The sequence below is a fragment of the Panulirus ornatus genome, chromosome 11, assembly GCF_036320965.1.
Source record: "Panulirus ornatus isolate Po-2019 chromosome 11, ASM3632096v1, whole genome shotgun sequence".
Lineage (NCBI taxonomy): Eukaryota > Metazoa > Arthropoda > Malacostraca > Decapoda > Palinuridae > Panulirus > Panulirus ornatus.
The window spans coordinates 12,312,658-12,336,218 of NC_092234.1; the positions used below are offsets into that span (position 1 = coordinate 12,312,658).

The 23,561-nt window shown below is 42.1% G+C and overlaps 1 protein-coding gene across 3 annotated transcripts in view; it reads right to left on the minus strand.

Moving 5' to 3' along the window:
- LOC139751282 (uncharacterized) overlaps positions 1-23,561 on the minus strand; it is a 134,430-nt gene that overhangs the window by 67,899 nt on the left and 42,970 nt on the right. For all 3 annotated transcript variants that reach the window (XM_071666601.1, XM_071666600.1, XM_071666599.1), the window contains exon 9: positions 22,704-23,313. In XM_071666601.1, the coding sequence (XP_071522702.1) occupies positions 22,704-23,313 (610 nt within the window). The remainder of the gene's footprint in view (positions 1-22,703; positions 23,314-23,561) is intronic.

Below are 23,561 nucleotides of genomic sequence, written 5' to 3' on the forward strand. Positions count from 1 at the left end.
ATGTTGGGGTGAAGAGGGTGGTGAGAGTAAGTGAGCTTGAGAAGGAGACCTGTGTGAGGAAGTACCAGGAGAGACTGAGTACAGAATGGAAAAAGGTGAGAACAATGGAAGCAAGGGGAGTGGGGGAGGAATGGGATGTATTTAGGGAATCAGTGATGGATTGCGCAAAAGATGCTTGTGGCATGAGAAGAGTGGGAGGTGGGTTGATTAGAAAGGGTAGTGAGTGGTGGGATGAAGAAGTAAGAGTATTAGTGAAAGAGAAGAGAGAGGCATTTGGACGATTTTTGCAGGGAAAAAATGCAATTGAGTGGGAGATGTATAAAAGAAAGAGACAGGAGGTCAAGAGAAAGGTGCAAGAGATGAAAAAAAGGGCAAATGAGAGTTGGGGTGAGAGAGTATCATTAAATTTTAGGGAGAATAAAAAGATGTTCTGGAAGGAGGTAAATAAAGTGCGTAAGACAAGGGAGCAAATGGGAACTTCAGTGAAGGGCGCAAATGGGGAGGTGATAACAAGTAGTGGTGATGTGAGAAGGAGATGGAGTGAGTATTTTGAAGGTTTGTTGAATGTGTTTGATGATAGAGTGGCAGATATAGGGTGTTTTGGTCGAGGTGGTGTGCAAAGTGAGAGGGTTAGGGAAAATGATTTGGTAAACAGAGAAGAGGTAGTAAAAGCTTTCCGGAAGATGAAAGCCAGCAAGGCAGCAGGTTTGGATGGTATTTCAGTGGAATTTATTAAAAAAGGGGGTGACTGTATTGTTGACTGGTTGGTAAGGTTATTTAATGTATGTATGACTCATGGTGAGGTGCCTGAGGATTGGCGGAATGCGTGCATAGTGCCATTGTACAAAGGCAAAGGGGATAAGAGTGAGTGCTCAAATTATAGAGGTATAAGTCTGTTGAGTATTCCTGGTAAATTATATGGGAGGGTATTGATTGAGAGGGTGAAGGCATGTACAGAGCATCAGATTGGGGAAGAGCAGTGTGGTTTCAGAAGTGGTAGAGGATGTGTGGATCAGGTGTTTGCTTTGAAGAATGTATGTGAGAAATACTTAGAAAAGCAAATGGATTTGTATGTAGCATTTATGGATCTGGAGAAGGCATATGATAGAGTTGATAGAGATGCTCTGTGGAAGGTATTAAGAATATATGGTGTGGGAGGAAAGTTGTTAGAAGCAGTGAAAAGTTTTTATCGAGGATGTAAGGCATGTGTACGTGTAGGAAGAGAGGAAAGTGATTGGTTCTCAGTGAATGTAGGTTTGCGGCAGGGGTGTGTGATGTCTCCATGGTTGTTTAATTTGTTTATGGATGGGGTTGTTAGGGAGGTAAATGCAAGAGTTTTGGAAAGAGGGGCAAGTATGAAGTCTGTTGGGGATGAGAGAGCTTGGGAAGTGAGTCAGTTGTTGTTCGCTGATGATACAGCGCTGGTGGCTGATTCATTTGAGAAACTGCAGAAGCTGGTGACTGAGTTTGGTAAAGTGTGTGGAAGAAGAAAGTTAAGAGTAAATGTGAATAAGAGCAAGGTTATTAGGTACAGTAGGGTTGAGGGTCAAGTCAATTGGGAGGTGAGTTTGAATGGAGAAAAACTGTAGGAAGTGAAGTGTTTTAGATATCTGGGAGTGGATCTGGCAGCGGATGGAACCATGGAAGCGGAAGTGGATCATAGGGTGGGGGAGGGGGCGAAAATTCTGGGGGCCTTGAAGAATGTGTGGAAGTCGAGAACATTATCTCGGAAAGCAAAAATGGGTATGTTTGAAGGAATAGTGGTTCCAACAATGTTGTATGGTTGCGAGGCGTGGGCTATGGATAGAGTTATGCGCAGGAGGATGGATGTGCTGGAAATGAGATGTTTGAGGACAATGTGTGGTGTGAGGTGGTTTGATCGATTGAGTAACGTAAGGGTAAGAGAGATGTGTGGAAATAAAAAGAGCGTGGTTGAGAAAGCAGAAGGGGGTGTTTTGAAGTGGTTTGGGCACATGGAGAGGCTGAGTGAGGAAAGATTGACCAAGAGGATATATGTGTCGGAGGTGGAGGGAGCAAGGAGAAGAGGGAGACCAAATTGGAGGTGGAAAGATGGAGTGAAAAAGATTTTGTGTGATCGGGGCCTGAACATGCAGGAGGGTGAAAGGAGGGCAAGGAATAGAGTGAATTGGAGCGATGTGGTATACCGGGGTTGACGTGCTGTCAGTGGATTCAATCAAGGCATGTGAAGCGTCTGGGGTAAACCATGGAAAGCTGTGTAGGTATGTATATTTGCGTGTGTGGACGTATGTATATACATGTGTATGGGGGGGGGTTGGGCCATTTCTTTCGTCTGTTTCCTTGCGCTACCTCGCAAACTCGGGAGACAGCGACAAAGTATAAAAAAAGAAAAAAAAAAAATATATATATATATATATATATATATATATATATATATATATATATATATATATATATATATATAAGAGGTAGTAAAAGCTTTGCGGAAGATGAAAGCTGGTAAGGTAGCAGGTTTGGATGGTATTGCAGTGGAATTTATTAAAAAAGGGGGTGACTGTATTGTTGACTGGTTGGTAAGGTTATTTAATGTATGTATGATGCTTGGTGAGGTGCCTGAGGATTGGCGGAATGTGTGCATAGTGCCATTGTACAAAGGCAAAGGGGATAAGAGTGAGTGCTCAAATTACAGAGGTATAAGTTTGTTGAGTATTCCTGGTAAATTATATGGGAGGGTATTGATTGAGAGGATGAAGGCATGTACAGAGCACCAGATTGGGGAAGAGCAGTGTGGTTTCAGAAGTGGTAGAGGATGTATGGATCAGGTGTTTGCTTTGAAGAATGTATGTGAGAAATACTTAGAAAAGCAAATGGATTTGTATGTAGCATTTATGGATCTGGAGAAGGGATATGATAGAGTTGATAGAGATGCTCTGTGGAAGATATTAAGAATATATGGTGTGGGTGGCAAGTTGTTAGAAGCAGTGAAAAGTTTTTTATCAAGGATGTAAGGCATGTGTACGTGTAGGAAGAGAGGAAAGTGATTGGTTCTCAGTGAATGTAGGTTTGCGGCAGGGGTGTGTGATGTCTCCATGGTTGTTTGATTTGTTTATGGATGGGGTTGTTAGGGAGGTGAATGCAAGAGTTTTGGAAATAGGGGCAAGAATGAAGTCTGTTGTGGATGAGAGAGCTTGGGAAGTGAGTCAGTTGTTGTTCGCTGATGATACAGCGCTGGTGGTTGATTCATGTGAGAAACTGCAGAAGCTGGTGACTGAGTTTGGTAAAGTGTGAGAAAGAAGAAAGTTAAGAGTAAATGTGAATAAGAGCAAGGTTATTAGGTACAGTAGGGTTGAGGGTCAAGTCAATTGGGAGGTAAGTTTGAATGGAGGAAAACTGGAGGAAGTTGTGTGTTTTAGATATCTGGGAGTGGATCTGGCAGCGGATGGAACCATGGAAGCGGAAGTGAATCATAGGGTGGGGGAGGGGGCGAAAATCGTGGAGCCTTGAAGAATGTGTGGAAGTCGAGAACATTATCTCGGAAAGCAAAAATGGGTATGTTTGAAGGAATAGTGGTTCCAACAATGTTGTATGGTTGTGAGGCTTGGGCTATGGATAGAGTTGTGCACAGGAGGGTGGATATGCTGGAAATGAGATGTTTGAGGACAATGTGTGGTGTGAGGTGGTTTGATCGAGTAAGTAATGTAAGGGTAAGAGAGATGTGTGGAAATAAAAAGAGCGTGATTGAGAGAGCAGAAGAGGGTGTTTTGAAATGGTTTGGGCACATGGAGAGAATGAGTGAGGAAAGATTGACCAAGAGGATATATGTGTCGGAGATGGAGGGAACGAGGAGAAGTGGGAGACCAAATTGGAGGTGGAAAGATGGAGTGAAAAAGATTTTGATTGATCGGGGCCTGAACATGCAGGAGGGTGAAAGGCAGGCAAGGAATAGAGTGAATTGGATCGATGTGGTATACCGGGGTTGACGTGCTGTCAGTGGATTGAATCAGGGCATGTGAAGCATCTGGGGTAAACCATGGAAAGCTGTGTGGGGCCTGGATGTGGAAAGGGAGCTGTGGTTTCGGGCATTATTTTGCTGAGAGCTAGAGACTGAGTGTGAACGAATGAGGTCTTTGTTGTCTTTTCCCAAAGCTACCCCGCACACATGAGGGGGGAGGGGGATGGTATTCCATGTGTGACGAGGTGGCGATGGGAATGAATAAAGGCAGATAGTGTGAATTGTGTGCATGGGTATATATGTATGTGTCTGTGTGTGTATATATACGTGTACATTGAGATTTATAGGTATGTATATTTGCGTGTGTGGACGTGTATGTATATACATGTGTATGGGGGTGGGTTGGGCCATTTCTTTCGTCTTGTTTCCTTGCGCTGCCTCGCAAACGTGGGAGACAGCGACAAAGCAAAAATATATATGTATAATTTTTTTTTTTTTTTTTTTTCCCCAAAAGAAGGAACAGAGAAGGGGGCCATGTGAGGATATTCCCTCAAAGGCCCAGTCCTCTGTTCTTAACGCTACCTCGCTAATGCGTGAAATGGCGAATGGTATGAAAGAAAGAATATATATATATATATATATATATATATATATATATATATATATATATATATATATATATATATGTATATATATGTATATATATGTATATATATAATTTTTTTTTTTTTTTTTTTTTTTGCCGCTGTCTCCCGCGTTTGCGAGGTAGCGCAAGGAAACAGACGAAAGAAATGGCCCAACCCACCCCCATACACATGTATATACATACGTCCACACACGCAAATATACATACCTACACAGCTTTCCATGGTTTACCCCAGACGCTTCACATGCCCTGATTCAATCCACTGACAGCACGTCAACCCCGGTATACCACATTGATCCAATTCACTCTATTCCTTGCCCTCCTTTCACCCTCCTGCATGTTCAGGCCCCGATCACCCAAAATCTTTTTCACTCCATCTTTCCACCTCCAATTTGGTCTCCCACTTCTCCTCGTTCCTTCCATCTCCGACACATATATCCTCTTGGTCAATCTTTCCTCACTTATTCTCTCCATGTGCCCAAACCATTTCAAAACACCCTCTTCTGCTCTCTCAACGACTTTCTTTTTATTTCCACACATCTCTCTTACCCTTACGTTACTTACTCGATCAAACCACCTCACACCACACATTGTCCTCAAACATCTCATTTCCAGCACATCCACCTTCCTGCGCACAACTCTATCCATAGCCCACGCCTCGCAACCATACAACATTGTTGGAACCACTATTCCTTCAAACATACCCATTTTTGCTTTCCGAGATAATGTTCTCGACTTCCACACATTCTTCAAGGCTCCCAGGATTTTCACCCCCTCCCCCACCCTATGATCCACTTCTGCTTCCATGGTTCCATCCGCTGCCAGATCCACTCCCAGATATCTAAAACACTTTACTTCCTCCAGTTTTTTTCCATTCAAACTTACCTCCCAATTGACTTGACCCTCAACCCTACTGTACCTAAATACCTTGCTCTTATTCACATTTACTCTTAACTTTCTTCTTTCACACACTTTACCAAACTCAGTCACCAGCTTCTGCAGTTTCTCACTTGAATCAGCCACTAGCGCTGTATCAGGTTTGGATGGTATTGCAGTGGAATTTATTAAAAAAGGGGGTGACTGTATTGTTGACTGGTTGGTAAGGTTATTTAATGTATGTATGACTCATGGTGAGGTGCCTGAGGATTGGCGGAATGCGTGCATAGTGCCATTGTACAAAGGCAAAGGGGATAAGAGTGAGTGCTCAAATTACAGAGGTATAAGTTTGTTGAGTATTCCTGGTAAATTATATGGGAGGGTATTGATTGAGAGGGTGAAGGCATGTACAGAGCATCAGATTGGGGAAGAGCAGTGTGGTTTCAGAAGTGGTAGAGGATGTGTGGATCAGGTGTTTGCTTTGAAGAATGTATGTGAGAAATACTTAGAAAAGCAAATGGATTTGTATGTAGCATTTATGGATCTGGAGAAGGCATATGATAGAGTTGATAGAGATGCTCTGTGGAAGGTATTAAGAATATATGGTGTGGGAGGAAAGTTGTTAGAAGCAGTGAAAAGTTTTTATCGAGGATGTAAGGCATGTGTACGTGTAGGAAGAGAGGAAAGTGATTGGTTCTCAGTGAATGTAGGTTTGCGGCAGGGGTGTGTGATGTCTCCATGGTTGTTTAATTTGTTTATGGATGGGGTTGTTAGGGAGGTAAATGCAAGAGTCTTGGAAAGAGGGGCAAGTATGAAGTCTGTTGGGGATGAGAGAGCTTGGGAAGTGAGTCAGTTGTTGTTCGCTGATGATACAGCGCTGGTGGCGGATTCATGTGAGAAACTGCAGAAGCTGGTGACGGAGTTTGGTAAAGTGTGTGGAAGAAGAAAGTTAAGAGTAAATGTGAATAAGAGCAAGGTTATTAGGTACAGTAGGGTTGAGGGTCAAGTCAATTGGGAGGTGAGTTTGAATGGAGAAAAACTGGAGGAAGTGAAGTGTTTTAGATATCTGGGAGTGGATCTGCCAGCGGATGGAACCATGGAAGCGGAAGTGGATCATAGGGTGGGGGAGGGGGCGAAAATTTTGGGAGCCTTGAAAAATGTGTGGAAGTCGAGAACATTATCCCTGGAAAGCAAAAATGGGTATGTTTGAAGGAATAGTAGTTCCAACAATGTTGTATGGTTGCGAGGCGTGGGCTATGGATAGAGTTGTGCGCAGGAGGATGGATGTGCTGGAAATGAGATGTTTGAGGACAATGTGTGGTGTGAGGTGGTTTGATCGAGTAAGTAACGTAAGGGTAAGAGAGATGTGTGGAAATAAAAAGAGCGTGGTTGAGAGAGCAGAAGAGGGTGTTTTGAAATGGTTTGGGCACATGGAGAGAATGAGTGAGGAAAGATTGACCAAGAGGATATATGTGTCGGAGGTGGAGGGAACGAGGAGAAGAGGGAGACCAAATTGGAGGTGGAAAGATGGAGTGAAAAGGATTTTGTGTGATCGGGGCCTGAACATGCAGGAGGGTGAAAGGAGGGCAAGGAATAGAGTGAATTGGAGCGATGTGGTATACAGGGGTTGACGTGCTGTCAGTGGATTGAATCAAGGCATGTGAAGCGTCCGGGGTAAACCATGGAAAGCTGTGTAGGTATGTATATTTGCGTGTGTGGACGTGTGTATGTACATGTGTAGGGGAAGGGCTGGGCCATTTCTTTCGTCTGTTTCCTTGCGCTACCTCGCAAACGGGGGAGACAGCGACAAAGTATAAAAAAAAAAAAAAAAAAAAATATATATATATATATATATATATATATATATATATATATATATATATATATATATATATATATATATATATATATATATATATATATATATATATATTTTTTTTTTTTTTTTTTTTCATACTATATGCATTAGTGAGGTAGCATTAAGAAGAGAAGACTGAGCCTTTGAGGGAATATCCTCACTTGGCCCCCTTCTCTGTTCCTTCTTTTGGAAAATTAGAAATGAGAGGGGAAGATATCTAGCCCCCCTACTCCCTCCCCTTTTAGTCGCCTCCTACGATACACAGGGAATACATGGGAAGTATTCTTTTTCCCATTTCCCACATTAGCGAGGTAGTGTTAAGAACAGAGGACTGAACCTTAAGAGGAAATATCCTCACTTGGTTCCCTTCTTTATTCCTTCTTTTGGAAAAGTAAAAAAAGGGAGGGAGGATTTCCAGCCTCATGGTCCCTTTCCTTTTGGTCACCTTCTACAACACACAGGGAATATGTGGGAAGTATTCTTTCTCCCCTATATATTAGTATACTTTGTTGCCGTTTCCCGTATCAGTGAGGTAGTGCCAGGAAACAAATGAAGAACAGCCCATCCACTCACATGCACATATATATACGTAAATGCCCATGCATGCACATATACATATCAACATATATACATACATATAAGTAGATGTACACAGACATATACATAAATACACATGTGCACTTGCTTGCCTTCATCCATTCCTGGTGCTACCCAGCCCCATAGGAAACAACATCACTACCCCCTGCTTCAGTGAGGTAGTGCTAGGAAAACAGACAAAAAAGGCCACATTCGTTCACACTCAGTCTCTAGCAAAAAGAAAAAAAGATGTGATATCAAGGGGATTATAGTGGTGAGCAGCCAAGATGATTCCCAATCAAAGAGAAATCCCATGAGAACTATCTACATGCTTCCAACTTATGTATCCAAGGAAAGAGGTTAACAGGTTTTTCAGTACAATCATTTAAAATTATCAGAGGCCACAGCAGCTGTTTCGTACTCCAGGAGTATGATCTCAGATTTAGTAATGGATAAAAACTTATTAGCAAGTTTTTAGTATAAATGAGGATTGTTAACACATAGAATAACTTGCCAGCAAAAGTAGTTGAAAGCAATATTGTTATTGAGTTTTAAAGTTGACAAATGATTCACATCATGTTGACAATATTATTTGCATCTGTGTTGTTCAAAAAAGTTTAATCGTATCACTTTAAGTTATCTGTTTGTTGTTTTACTGCCTCTAGAATATGGTCTATGTTTTTGATCTCTCTCATAATCTCAAACAGCCTTCAAGAAGCATAGTGTTCTTGCATTAAGTTTTGCGACAGTATTTTCTAAGGTGCATACCATGACCTGCAAGCCTCTTAGCAATATGCAGCATTAGTTTTTTAACATTACTAGTCTATGAGTTATGTAAGATTTATTTTTTATTTATTTATTTTTATTATACTTTGTCGCTGTCTCCCGCGTTTACGAGGTAGCGCAAGGAAACAGACGAAAGAAATGGCCCAACCCCCCCCCCATACACATGTATATACATACGTCCACACACGCAAATATACATACCTACACAGCTTTCCATGGTTTACCCCAGACGCTTCACATGCCTTGATTCAATCCACTGACAGCACGTCAACCCCGGTATACCACATCGCTCCAATTCACTCTATTCCTTGCCCTCCTTTCACCCTCCTGCATGTTCAGGCCCCGATCACACAAAATCTTTTTCACTCCATCTTTCCACCTCCAATTTGGTCTCCCTCTTCTCCTCGTTCCCTCCACCTCCGACACATATATCCTCTTGGTCAATCTTTCCTCACTCATTCTCTCCATGTGCCCAAACCACTTCAAAACACCCTCTTCTGCTCTCTCAACCACGCTCTTTTTATTTCCACACATCTCTCTTACCCTTACGTTACTCACTCGATCAAACCACCTCACACCACACATTGTCCTCAAACATCTCATTTCCAGCACATCCATCCTCCTGCGCACAACTCTATCCATAGCCCACGCCTCGCAACCATACAACATTGTTGGAACCACTATTCCTTCAAACATACCCATTTTTGCTTTCCGAGATAATGTTCTCGACTTCCACACATTCTTCAAGGCCCCCAGAATTTTCGCCCCCTCCCCCACCCTATGATCCACTTCCGCTTCCATGGTTCCATCCGCTGCCAGATCCACTCCCAGATATCTAAAACACTTCACTTCCTCCAGTTTTTCTCCATTCAAACTCACCTCCCAATTGACTTGACCCTCAACCCTACTGTACCTAATAACCTTGCTCTTATTCACATTTACTCTTAACTTTCTTCTTCCACACACTTTACCAAACTCAGTCACCAGCTTCTGCAGTTTCTCACATGAATCAGCCACCAGCGCTGTATCATCAGCGAACAACAACTGACTCACTTCCCAAGCTCTCTCATCCCCAACAGACTTCATACTTGCCCCTCTTTCCAAAACTCTTGCATTTACCTCCCTAACAACCCCATCCATAAACAAATTAAACAACCATGGAGACATCACACACCCCTGCCGCAAACCTACATTCACTGAGAACCAATCACTTTCCTCTCTTCCTACACGTACACATGCCTTACATCCTCGATAAAAACTTTTCACTGCTTCTAACAACTTTCCTCCCACACCATATATTCTTAATACCTTCCACAGAGCATCTCTATCAACTCTATCATATGCCTTCTGCAGATCCATAAATGCTACATACAAATCCATTTGCTTTTCTAAGTATTTCTCACATACATTCTTCAAAGCAAACCCCTGATCCACACACCCTCTGCCACTTCTGAAACCACACTGCTCTTCCCCAAGGGAAGGAGTAGCAATACTCCTGAAACAGGAGCTGTGGGAGTATGTGATAGAGTGTAAGAAAGTAAATTCTCGATTAATATGGGTTAAAACTGAAAGTTGATGGAGAGAGGTGGGTGATTATTGGTGCATATGCACCTGGGCATGAGAAGAAAGATCAAGAGAGGCAAGTGTTTTGGGAGCAGCTGAATGAGTGTGTTAGTGGTTTTGATGCACGAGACCGGGTTATAGTGATGGGTGATTTGAATGCAAAGGTGAGTAATGTGGCAGTTGAGGGAATAATTGGTATACATGGGGTGTTCAGTGTTGTAAATGGAAATGGTGAAGAGCTTGTAGATTTATGTGCTGAAAAAGGACTGATTGGGAATACCTGGTTTAAAAAGCGAGATATACATAAGTATACTTATGTAAGTAGGAGAGATGGCCAGAGAGCGTTATTGGATTACGTGTTAATTGACAGGCGTGCGAAAGAGAGACTTTTGGATGTTAATGTGCTGAGAGGTGCAACTGGAGGAATGTCTGATCATTATCTTGTGGAGGCTAAGGTGAAGATTTGTATGGGTTTTCAGAAAAGAAGAGTGAATGTTGGGGTGAAGAGGGTGGTGAGAGTAAGTGAGCTTGAGAAGGAGACCTGTGTGAGGAAGTACCAGGAGAGACTGAGTACAGAATGGAAAAAGGTGAGAACAATGGAAGCAAGGGGAGTGGGGGAGGAATGGGATGTATTTAGGGAATCAGTGATGGATTGCGCAAAAGATGCTTGTGGCATGAGAAGAGTGGGGGGTGGGTTGATTAGAAAGGGTAGTGAGTGGTGGGATGAAGAAGTAAGAGTATTAGTGAAAGAGAAGAGAGAGGCATTTGGACGATTTTTGCAGGGAAAAAATGCAATTGAGTGGGAGATGTATAAAAGAAAGAGACAGGAGGTCAAGAGAAAGGTGCAAGAGATGAAAAAAAGGGCAAATGAGAGTTGGGGTGAGAGAGTATCATTAAATTTTAGGGAGAATAAAAAGATGTTCTGGAAGGAGGTAAATAAAGTGCGTTTAAGACAAGGGAGCAAATGGGAACTTCAGTGAAGGGCGCAAATGGGGAGGTGATAACAAGTAGTGGTGATGTGAGAAGGAGATGGAGTGAGTATTTTGAAGGTTTGTTGAATGTGTTTGATGATAGAGTGGCAGATATAGGGTGTTTTGGTCGAGGTGGTGTGCAAAGTGAGAGGGTTAGGGAAAATGATTTGGTAAACAGAGAAGAGGTAGTAAAAGCTTTCCGGAAGATGAAAGCCGGCAAGGCAGCAGGTTTGGATGGTATTTCAGTGGAATTTATTAAAAAAGGGGGTGACTGTATTGTTGACTGGTTGGTAAGGTTATTTAATGTATGTATGACTCATGGTGAGGTGCCTGAGGATTGGCGGAATGCGTGCATAGTGCCATTGTACAAAGGCAAAGGGGATAAGAGTGAGTGCTCAAATTATAGAGGTATAAGTCTGTTGAGTATTCCTGGTAAATTATATGGGAGGGTATTGATTGAGAGGGTGAAGGCATGTACAGAGCATCAGATTGGGGAAGAGCAGTGTGGTTTCAGAAGTGGTAGAGGATGTGTGGATCAGGTGTTTGCTTTGAAGAATGTATGTGAGAAATACTTAGAAAAGCAAATGGATTTGTATGTAGCATTTATGGATCTGGAGAAGGCATATGATAGAGTTGATAGAGATGCTCTGTGGAAGGTATTAAGAATATATGGTGTGGGAGGAAAGTTGTTAGAAGCAGTGAAAAGTTTTTATCGAGGATGTAAGGCATGTGTACGTGTAGGAAGAGAGGAAAGTGATTGGTTCTCAGTGAATGTAGGTTTGCGGCAGGGGTGTGTGATGTCTCCATGGTTGTTTAATTTGTTTATGGATGGGGTTGTTAGGGAGGTAAATGCAAGAGTTTTGGAAAGAGGGGCAAGTATGAAGTCTGTTGGGGATGAGAGAGCTTGGGAAGTGAGTCAGTTGTTGTTCGCTGATGATACAGCGCTGGTGGCTGATTCATGTGAGAAACTGCAGAAGCTGGTGACTGAGTTTGGTAAAGTGTGTGGAAGAAGAAAGTTAAGTGTAAATGTGAATAAGAGCAAGGTTATTAGGTACAGTAGGGTTGAGGGTCAAGTCAATTGGGAGGTGAGTTTGAATGGAGAAAAACTGGAGGAAGTGAAGTGTTTTAGATATCTGGGAGTGGATCTGGCAGCGGATGGAACCATGGAAGCGGAAGTGGATCATAGGGTGGGGGAGGGGGCGAAAATTCTGGGGGCCTTGAAGAATGTGTGGAAGTCGAGAACATTATCTCGGAAAGCAAAAATGGGTATGTTTGAAGGAATAGTGGTTCCAACAATGTTGTATGGTTGCGAGGCGTGGGCTATGGATAGAGTTGTGCGCAGGAGGATGGATGTGCTGGAAATGAGATGTTTGAGGACAATGTGTGGTGTGAGGTGGTTTGATCGATTGAGTAACGTAAGGGTAAGAGAGATGTGTGGAAATAAAAAGAGCGTGGTTGAGAGAGCAGAAGAGGGTGTTTTGAAGTGGTTTGGGCACATGGAGAGGCTGAGTGAGGAAAGATTGACCAAGAGGATATATGTGTCGGAGGTGGAGGGAGCAAGGAGAAGAGGGAGACCAAATTGGAGGTGGAAAGATGGAGTGAAAAAGATTTTGTGTGATCGGGGCCTGAACATGCAGGAGGGTGAAAGGAGGGCAAGGAATAGAGTGAATTGGAGCGATGTGGTATACCGGGGTTGACGTGCTGTCAGTGGATTGAATCAAGGCATGTGAAGCGTCTGGGGTAAACCATGGAAAGCTGTGTAGGTATGTATATTTGCGTGTGTGGACGTATGTATATACATGTGTATGGGGGGGGGTTGGGCCATTTCTTTCGTCTGTTTCCTTGCGCTACCTCGCAAACTCGGGAGACAGCGACAAAGTATAAAAAAAGAAAAAAAAAAAATATATATATATATATATATATATATATATATATATATATATATATATATATATATAAGAGGTAGTAAAAGCTTTGCGGAAGATGAAAGCTGGTAAGGTAGCAGGTTTGGATGGTATTGCAGTGGAATTTATTAAAAAAGGGGGTGACTGTATTGTTGACTGGTTGGTAAGGTTATTTAATGTATGTATGATGCTTGGTGAGGTGCCTGAGGATTGGCGGAATGTGTGCATAGTGCCATTGTACAAAGGCAAAGGGGATAAGAGTGAGTGCTCAAATTACAGAGGTATAAGTTTGTTGAGTATTCCTGGTAAATTATATGGGAGGGTATTGATTGAGAGGATGAAGGCATGTACAGAGCACCAGATTGGGGAAGAGCAGTGTGGTTTCAGAAGTGGTAGAGGATGTATGGATCAGGTGTTTGCTTTGAAGAATGTATGTGAGAAATACTTAGAAAAGCAAATGGATTTGTATGTAGCATTTATGGATCTGGAGAAGGGATATGATAGAGTTGATAGAGATGCTCTGTGGAAGATATTAAGAATATATGGTGTGGGTGGCAAGTTGTTAGAAGCAGTGAAAAGTTTTTTATCAAGGATGTAAGGCATGTGTACGTGTAGGAAGAGAGGAAAGTGATTGGTTCTCAGTGAATGTAGGTTTGCGGCAGGGGTGTGTGATGTCTCCATGGTTGTTTGATTTGTTTATGGATGGGGTTGTTAGGGAGGTGAATGCAAGAGTTTTGGAAATAGGGGCAAGAATGAAGTCTGTTGTGGATGAGAGAGCTTGGGAAGTGAGTCAGTTGTTGTTCGCTGATGATACAGCGCTGGTGGTTGATTCATGTGAGAAACTGCAGAAGCTTTTGACTGAGTTTGGTAAAGTGTGAGAAAGAAGAAAGTTAAGAGTAAATGTGAATAAGAGCAAGGTTATTAGGTACAGTAGGGTTGAGGGTCAAGTCAATTGGGAGGTAAGTTTGAATGGAGGAAAACTGGAGGAAGTAGTGTGTTTTAGATATCTGGGAGTGGATCTGGCAGCGGATGGAACCATGGAAGCGGAAGTGAATCATAGGGTGGGGGAGGGGGCGAAAATCGTGGAGCCTTGAAGAATGTGTGGAAGTCGAGAACATTATCTCGGAAAGCAAAAATGGGTATGTTTGAAGGAATAGTGGTTCCAACAATGTTGTATGGTTGTGAGGCTTGGGCTATGGATAGAGTTGTGCACAGGAGGGTGGATATGCTGGAAATGAGATGGTTGAGGACAATGTGTGGTGTGAGGTGGTTTGATCGAGTAAGTAATGTAAGGGTAAGAGAGATGTGTGGAAATAAAAAGAGCGTGATTGAGAGAGCAGAAGAGGGTGTTTTGAAATGGTTTGGGCACATGGAGAGAATGAGTGAGGAAAGATTGACCAAGAGGATATATATGTCGGAGATGGAGGGAACGAGGAGAAGTGGGAGACCAAATTGGAGGTGGAAAGATGGAGTGAAAAAGATTTTGATTGATCGGGGCCTGAACATGCAGGAGGGTGAAAGGCAGGCAAGGAATAGAGTGAATTGGATCGATGTGGTATACCGGGGTTGACGTGCTGTCAGTGGATTGAATCAGGGCATGTGAAGCATCTGGGGTAAACCATGGAAAGCTGTGTGGGGCCTGGATGTGGAAAGGGAGCTGTGGTTTCGGGCATTATTTTGCTGAGAGCTAGAGACTGAGTGTGAACGAATGAGGTCTTTGTTGTCTTTTCCCAAAGCTACCCCGCACACATGAGGGGGGAGGGGGATGGTATTCCATGTGTGACGAGGTGGCGATGGGAATGAATAAAGGCAGATAGTGTGAATTGTGTGCATGGGTATATATGTATGTGTCTGTGTGTGTATATATACGTGTACATTGAGATTTATAGGTATGTATATTTGCGTGTGTGGACGTGTATGTATATACATGTGTATGGGGGTGGGTTGGGCCATTTCTTTCGTCTTGTTTCCTTGCGCTGCCTCGCAAACGTGGGAGACAGCGACAAAGCAAAAATATATATGTATAATTTTTTTTTTTTTTTTTTTCCCCAAAAGAAGGAACAGAGAAGGGGGCCATGTGAGGATATTCCCTCAAAGGCCCAGTCCTCTGTTCTTAACGCTACCTCGCTAATGCGTGAAATGGCGAATGGTATGAAAGAAAGAATATATATATATATATATATATATATTATATATATATATATATATATATATATATATATGTATATATATGTATATATATGTATATATATAATTTTTTTTTTTTTTTTTTTTTTTTGCCGCTGTCTCCCGCGTTTGCGAGGTAGCGCAAGGAAACAGACGAAAGAAATGGCCCAACCCCCCCCCATACACATGTATATACATACGTCCACACACGCAAATATACATACCTACACAGCTTTCCATGGTTTACCCCAGACGCTTCACATGCCCTGATTCAATCCACTGACAGCACGTCAACCCCGGTATACCACATTGATCCAATTCACTCTATTCCTTGCCCTCCTTTCACCCTCCTGCATGTTCAGGCCCCGATCACCCAAAATCTTTTTCACTCCATCTTTCCACCTCCAATTTGGTCTCCCACTTCTCCTCGTTCCTTCCATCTCCGACACATATATCCTCTTGGTCAATCTTTCCTCACTTATTCTCTCCATGTGCCCAAACCATTTCAAAACACCCTCTTCTGCTCTCTCAACGACTTTCTTTTTATTTCCACACATCTCTCTTACCCTTACGTTACTTACTCGATCAAACCACCTCACACCACACATTGTCCTCAAACATCTCATTTCCAGCACATCCACCTTCCTGCGCACAACTCTATCCATAGCCCACGCCTCGCAACCATACAACATTGTTGGAACCACTATTCCTTCAAACATACCCATTTTTGCTTTCCGAGATAATGTTCTCGACTTCCACACATTCTTCAAGGCTCCCAGGATTTTCACCCCCTCCCCCACCCTATGATCCACTTCTGCTTCCATGGTTCCATCCGCTGCCAGATCCACTCCCAGATATCTAAAACACTTTACTTCCTCCAGTTTTTTTCCATTCAAACTTACCTCCCAATTGACTTGACCCTCAACCCTACTGTACCTAAATACCTTGCTCTTATTCACATTTACTCTTAACTTTCTTCTTTCACACACTTTACCAAACTCAGTCACCAGCTTCTGCAGTTTCTCACTTGAATCAGCCACTAGCGCTGTATCAGGTTTGGATGGTATTGCAGTGGAATTTATTAAAAAAGGGGGTGACTGTATTGTTGACTGGTTGGTAAGGTTATTTAATGTATGTATGACTCATGGTGAGGTGCCTGAGGATTGGCGGAATGCGTGCATAGTGCCATTGTACAAAGGCAAAGGGGATAAGAGTGAGTGCTCAAATTACAGAGGTATAAGTTTGTTGAGTATTCCTGGTAAATTATATGGGAGGGTATTGATTGAGAGGGTGAAGGCATGTACAGAGCATCAGATTGGGGAAGAGCAGTGTGGTTTCAGAAGTGGTAGAGGATGTGTGGATCAGGTGTTTGCTTTGAAGAATGTATGTGAGAAATACTTAGAAAAGCAAATGGATTTGTATGTAGCATTTATGGATCTGGAGAAGGCATATGATAGAGTTGATAGAGATGCTCTGTGGAAGGTATTAAGAATATATGGTGTGGGAGGAAAGTTGTTAGAAGCAGTGAAAAGTTTTTATCGAGGATGTAAGGCATGTGTACGTGTAGGAAGAGAGGAAAGTGATTGGTTCTCAGTGAATGTAGGTTTGCGGCAGGGGTGTGTGATGTCTCCATGGTTGTTTAATTTGTTTATGGATGGGGTTGTTAGGGAGGTAAATGCAAGAGTCTTGGAAAGAGGGGCAAGTATGAAGTCTGTTGGGGATGAGAGAGCTTGGGAAGTGAGTCAGTTGTTGTTCGCTGATGATACAGCGCTGGTGGCGGATTCATGTGAGAAACTGCAGAAGCTGGTGACGGAGTTTGGTAAAGTGTGTGGAAGAAGAAAGTTAAGAGTAAATGTGAATAAGAGCAAGGTTATTAGGTACAGTAGGGTTGAGGGTCAAGTCAATTGGGAGGTGAGTTTGAATGGAGAAAAACTGGAGGAAGTGAAGTGTTTTAGATATCTGGGAGTGGATCTGCCAGCGGATGGAACCATGGAAGCGGAAGTGGATCATAGGGTGGGGGAGGGGGCGAAAATTTTGGGAGCCTTGAAAAATGTGTGGAAGTCGAGAACATTATCCCGGAAAGCAAAAATGGGTATGTTTGAAGGAATAGTAGTTCCAACAATGTTGTATGGTTGCGAGGCGTGGGCTATGGATAGAGTTGTGCGCAGGAGGATGGATGTGCTGGAAATGAGATGTTTGAGGACAATGTGTGGTGTGAGGTGGTTTGATCGAGTAAGTAACGTAAGGGTAAGAGAGATGTGTGGAAATAAAAAGAGCGTGGTTGAGAGAGCAGAAGAGGGTGTTTTGAAATGGTTTGGGCACATGGAGAGAATGAGTGAGGAAAGATTGACCAAGAGGATATATGTGTCGGAGGTGGAGGGAACGAGGAGAAGAGGGAGACCAAATTGGAGGTGGAAAGATGGAGTGAAAAGGATTTTGTGTGATCGGGGCCTGAACATGCAGGAGGGTGAAAGGAGGGCAAGGAATAGAGTGAATTGGAGCGATGTGGTATACAGGGGTTGACGTGCTGTCAGTGGATTGAATCAAGGCATGTGAAGCGTCCGGGGTAAACCATGGAAAGCTGTGTAGGTATGTATATTTGCGTGTGTGGACGTGTGTATGTACATGTGTAGGGGAAGGGCTGGGCCATTTCTTTCGTCTGTTTCCTTGCGCTACCTCGCAAACGGGGGAGACAGCGACAAAGTATAAAAAAAAAAAAAAAAAAATATATATATATATATATATATAAATATATATATATATATATATATATATATATATATATATATATATATATATATATATATATATATATATATATATATATTTTTTTTTTTTTTTTTTTTTCATACTATATGCATTAGTGAGGTAGCATTAAGAACAGAAGACTGAGCCTTTGAGGGAATATCCTCACTTGGCCCCCTTCTCTGTTCCTTCTTTTGGAAAATTAGAAATGAGAGGGGAAGATATCTAGCCCCCCTACTCCCTCCCCTTTTAGTCGCCTCCTACGATACACAGGGAATACATGGGAAGTATTCTTTTTCCCATTTCCCACATTAGCGAGGTAGTGTTAAGAACAGAGGACTGAACCTTAAGAGGAAATATCCTCACTTGGTTCCCTTCTTTATTCCTTCTTTTGGAAAAGTAAAAAAAGGGAGGGAGGATTTCCAGCCTCATGGTCCCTTTCCTTTTGGTCGCCTTCTACAACACACAGGGAATATGTGGGAAGTATTCTTTCTCCCCTATATATTAGTATACTTTGTTGCCGTTTCCCGTATCAGTGAGGTAGTGCCAGGAAACAAATGAAGAACAGCCCATCCACTCACATGCACATATATATACGTAAATGCCCATGCATGCACATATACATATCAACATATATACATACATATAAGTAGATGTACACAGACATATACATAAATACACATGTGCACTTGCTTGCCTTCATCCATTCCTGGTGCTACCCAGCCCCATAGGAAACAACATCACTACCCCCTGCTTCAGTGAGGTAGTGCTAGGAAAACAGACAAAAAAGGCCACATTCGTTCACACTCAGTCTCTAGCAAAAAGAAAAAAAGATGTGATATCAAGGGGATTATAGTGGTGAGCAGCCAAGATGATTCCCAATCAAAGAGAAATCCCATGAGAACTATCTACATGCTTCCAACTTATGTATCCAAGGAAAGAGGTTAACAGGTTTTTCAGTACAATCATTTAAAATTATCAGAGGCCACAGCAGCTGTTTCGTACTCCAGGAGTATGATCTCAGATTTAGTAATGGATAAAAACTTATTAGCAAGTTTTTAGTATAAATGAGGATTGTTAACACATAGAATAACTTGCCAGCAAAAGTAGTTGAAAGCAATATTGTTATTGAGTTTTAAAGTTGACAAATGATTCACATCATGTTGACAATATTATTTGCATCTGTGTTGTTCAAAAAAGTTTAATCGTATCACTTTAAGTTATCTGTTTGTTGTTTTACTGCCTCTAGAATATGGTCTATGTTTTTGATCTCTCTCATAATCTCAAACAGCCTTCAAGAAGCATAGTGTTCTTGCATTAAGTTTTGCGACAGTATTTTCTAAGGTGCATACCATGACCTGCAAGCCTCTTAGCAATATGCAGCATTAGTTTTTTAACATTACTAGTCTATGAGTTATGTAAGATTTATTTTTTATTTATTTATTTTTATTATACTTTGTCGCTGTCTCCCGCGTTTACGAGGTAGCGCAAGGAAACAGACGAAAGAAATGGCCCAACCCCCCCCCCATACACATGTATATACATACGTCCACACACGCAAATATACATACCTACACAGCTTTCCATGGTTTACCCCAGACGCTTCACATGCCTTGATTCAATCCACTGACAGCACGTCAACCCCGGTATACCACATCGCTCCAATTCACTCTATTCCTTGCCCTCCTTTCACCCTCCTGCATGTTCAGGCCCCGATCACACAAAATCTTTTTCACTCCATCTTTCCACCTCCAATTTGGTCTCCCTCTTCTCCTCGTTCCCTCCACCTCCGACACATATATCCTCTTGGTCAATCTTTCCTCACTCATTCTCTCCATGTGCCCAAACCACTTCAAAACACCCTCTTCTGCTCTCTCAACCACGCTCTTTTTATTTCCACACATCTCTCTTACCCTTACGTTACTCACTCGATCAAACCACCTCACACCACACATTGTCCTCAAACATCTCATTTCCAGCACATCCATCCTCCTGCGCACAACTCTATCCATAGCCCACGCCTCGCAACCATACAACATTGTTGGAACCACTATTCCTTCAAACATACCCATTTTTGCTTTCCGAGATAATGTTCTCGACTTCCACACATTCTTCAAGGCCCCCAGAATTTTCGCCCCCTCCCCCACCCTATGATCCACTTCCGCTTCCATGGTTCCATCCGCTGCCAGATCCACTCCCAGATATCTAAAACACTTCACTTCCTCCAGTTTTTCTCCATTCAAACTCACCTCCCAATTGACTTGACCCTCAACCCTACTGTACCTAATAACCTTGCTCTTATTCACATTTACTCTTAACTTTCTTCTTCCACACACTTTACCAAACTCAGTCACCAGCTTCTGCAGTTTCTCACATGAATCAGCCACCAGCGCTGTATCATCAGCGAACAACAACTGACTCACTTCCCAAGCTCTCTCATCCCCAACAGACTTCATACTTGCCCCTCTTTCCAAAACTCTTGCATTTACCTCCCTAACAACCCCATCCATAAACAAATTAAACAACCATGGAGACATCACACACCCCTGCCGCAAACCTACATTCACTGAGAACCAATCACTTTCCTCTCTTCCTACACGTACACATGCCTTACATCCTCGATAAAAACTTTTCACTGCTTCTAACAACTTTCCTCCCACACCATATGTTCTTAATACCTTCAACAGAGCATCTCTATCAACTCTATCATATGCCTTCTGCAGATCCATAAATGCTACATACAAATCCATTTGCTTTTCTAAGTATTTCTCACATACATTCTTCAAAGCAAACACCTGATCCACACATCCTCTACCACTTCTGAAACCACACTGCTCTTCCCCAATCTGATGCTCTGTACATGCCTTCACCCTCTCAATCAATACCCTCCCATATAATTTACCAGGAATACTCAACAAACTTATACCTCTGTAATTTGAGCACTCACTCTTATCCCCTTTGCCTTTGTACAATGGCACTATGCACGCATTCCGCCAATCCTCAGGCACCTCACCATGAGTCATACATACATTAAATAACCTTACCAACCAGTCAATAATACAGTCACCCCCTTTTTTAATAAATTCCACTGCAATACCATCCAAACCTGCTGCCTTGCCGGCTTTCATCTTCTGCAAAGCTTTCACTACCTCTTCTCTGTTTACCAAATCATTTTCCCTAACCCTCTCACTTTGCACACCACCTCGACCAAAACACCCTATATCTGCCACTCTATCATCAAACACATTCAACAAACCTTCAAAATACTCACTCCATCTCCTTCTCACATCACCACTACTTGTTATCACCTCCCCATTTGCGCCCTTCACTGAAGTTCCCATTTGCTCCCTTTTCTTACGCACTTTATTTACCTCCTTCCAGAACATCTTTTTATTCTCCCTAAAATTTAATGATACTCTCTCACCCCAACTCTCATTTGCCCTTTTTTTCACCTCTTGCACCTTTCTCTTGACCTCCTGTCTCTTTCTTTTATACATCTCCCACTCAATTTCATTTTTCCCTGCAAAAATCATCCAAATGCCTCTCTCTTCTCTTTCACTAATACTCTTACTTCTTCATCCCACCTCTCACTACCCTTTCTAATCAACCCACCTCCCACTCTTCTCATACCACAAGCATCTTTTGCGCAATCCATCACTGATTTAGTGTAAGATTTAGTGGCCTTTTTTCATTATCTAGAACGTTATTTTTGGAACACTATCTTTGTTACAACAGGTTCAATCGCCATCAAATCATCAAAATCTTTAGGATCTTGATCACCAAACTTCTGCCACTCATAAGATTTGAAGTCTACAGTTGATTGAATATTGGCTGTAGTAATAACTTTCTATTGAATTTTATATAATTTTATTTGTATCATTACTTCCCTTGGTGTTGTTGAACTGAAAGGCAGAATCAAAATATGGGATGTGATTAAACATATTTGTATGAAATATGCCTATTGCAAAACACTTGTCTGTTTAATGTGACAACAAAGCTATAGTTCTGATAGTTTTAATTTTAATTGAAATTTCATTCATATTATTATCATTAATATAATTTAGTGAATCCAATGTTGAAAGGTTTTAATCATAGGAGGTCTAGGGTAGAAAGTCTGCTCCAAGGCATTAGGTGTCCTTGCCTTTTTTCAAGTCTGCTGGGTTAAGGTCCATGACTAAACTTCTGCAAATGGCATTCCCACAAGAAACACAGCCAGTGTGCATTTGATCTGACCTATGGAAGTGGACAATGTAGTTTGTGATGAGAGATAGACAGATATAGATACTGCTGGAGATCACTCTGAAGTTCCTCTGTAAATTGATTAATATCACCCTCACATTGTTATGTATTGCCTTTCAAGTATGTGCCATTAGATTGATATAAGTAAAAAGTATTTTTTGTAAGATATTTTTTCATAAGTGATGCGACTGGTGGATGAGGAATCAAAAAAGAGATATGAAAGTATGAAATGTTCATTTATGCTGTTATTATTATTGATACTGCAAATATGTAAGAATTGTGGAGGTTAAAAATTTGTGATTTTATCAGGGTGAAAAAGAAACACAAGAAACAGTCATTTACCTAGAGAATAACTGAAGTATAGAGATTAATCACTGAACAGTCTCAAGAAGAGTTTACAGAAAGGACTACAGTACAGCTATGCTTGATGCTTTTTACTTACTCTCTTCTGTGAGGTCTGTTGCTCCTGACTGAGGGGCTCCTTCCCGCACACACACCACCCTCGAACCTTCACCAGTGTTGGTGAACACATTGCCATGAGCATTCTTAAAGAAGACTCGTGGGGTCCATATCGACAAAACAGTGTTTGGGGACAGCAGATTAAGGCTACTATCCTTCTTCAGGTTGAGATATCTGAGACGGCTGTCCTTCCAGGCCAGCAGGAGCTGGAGTCTGGTGACAAAGGTGAGGTCATTCGTGAGTATGGAAGGAAAGGCAACAAGGTTGACAGAGAAGCGGATAGGAAGTGGTTGTGTATATGTGGGTGAGGGTGGTGGGAGGGTGGGCCGGTATCCAGGGGGAATCACCACAAGTTTGCATTGTGCTTCATCACTTTGGTCGGGACAGTCCTCTCGCATGTCACACCGTCGCTGAAGGTCAATGCAGGTACCATCAGCACAGGTGAACTGCTTCTGGTTGCACACTGATAGGGTCATGTTAACTATCTCACCATTACGCAGGCCACACACGTCATATCCCAGTGTCCAGGGCTTGGTACCAAAGGGATACTCATCTGTAGTGATGGGCATCCAACGTGCCACTGCCCCAGACACCTGCCGATAGGAAGTTGCATGATAACTACTTAAGAAATGTCATAAAACTGATGGAGCATATCATGTGATTTAACAATAATAGGATCAGGGAGCAAAAAAGCTTTCTTATTCAGGCTAGTGATTGCATTTCACATTATGAGGGTAATTGTATTAGATTATAGCCTAATCTTTGTTTTTCATAGATGACTTATGCCTTATAATGAATTATGAGATGTTAATGTTCTGGAATAGTGATTATTAACCAGTTC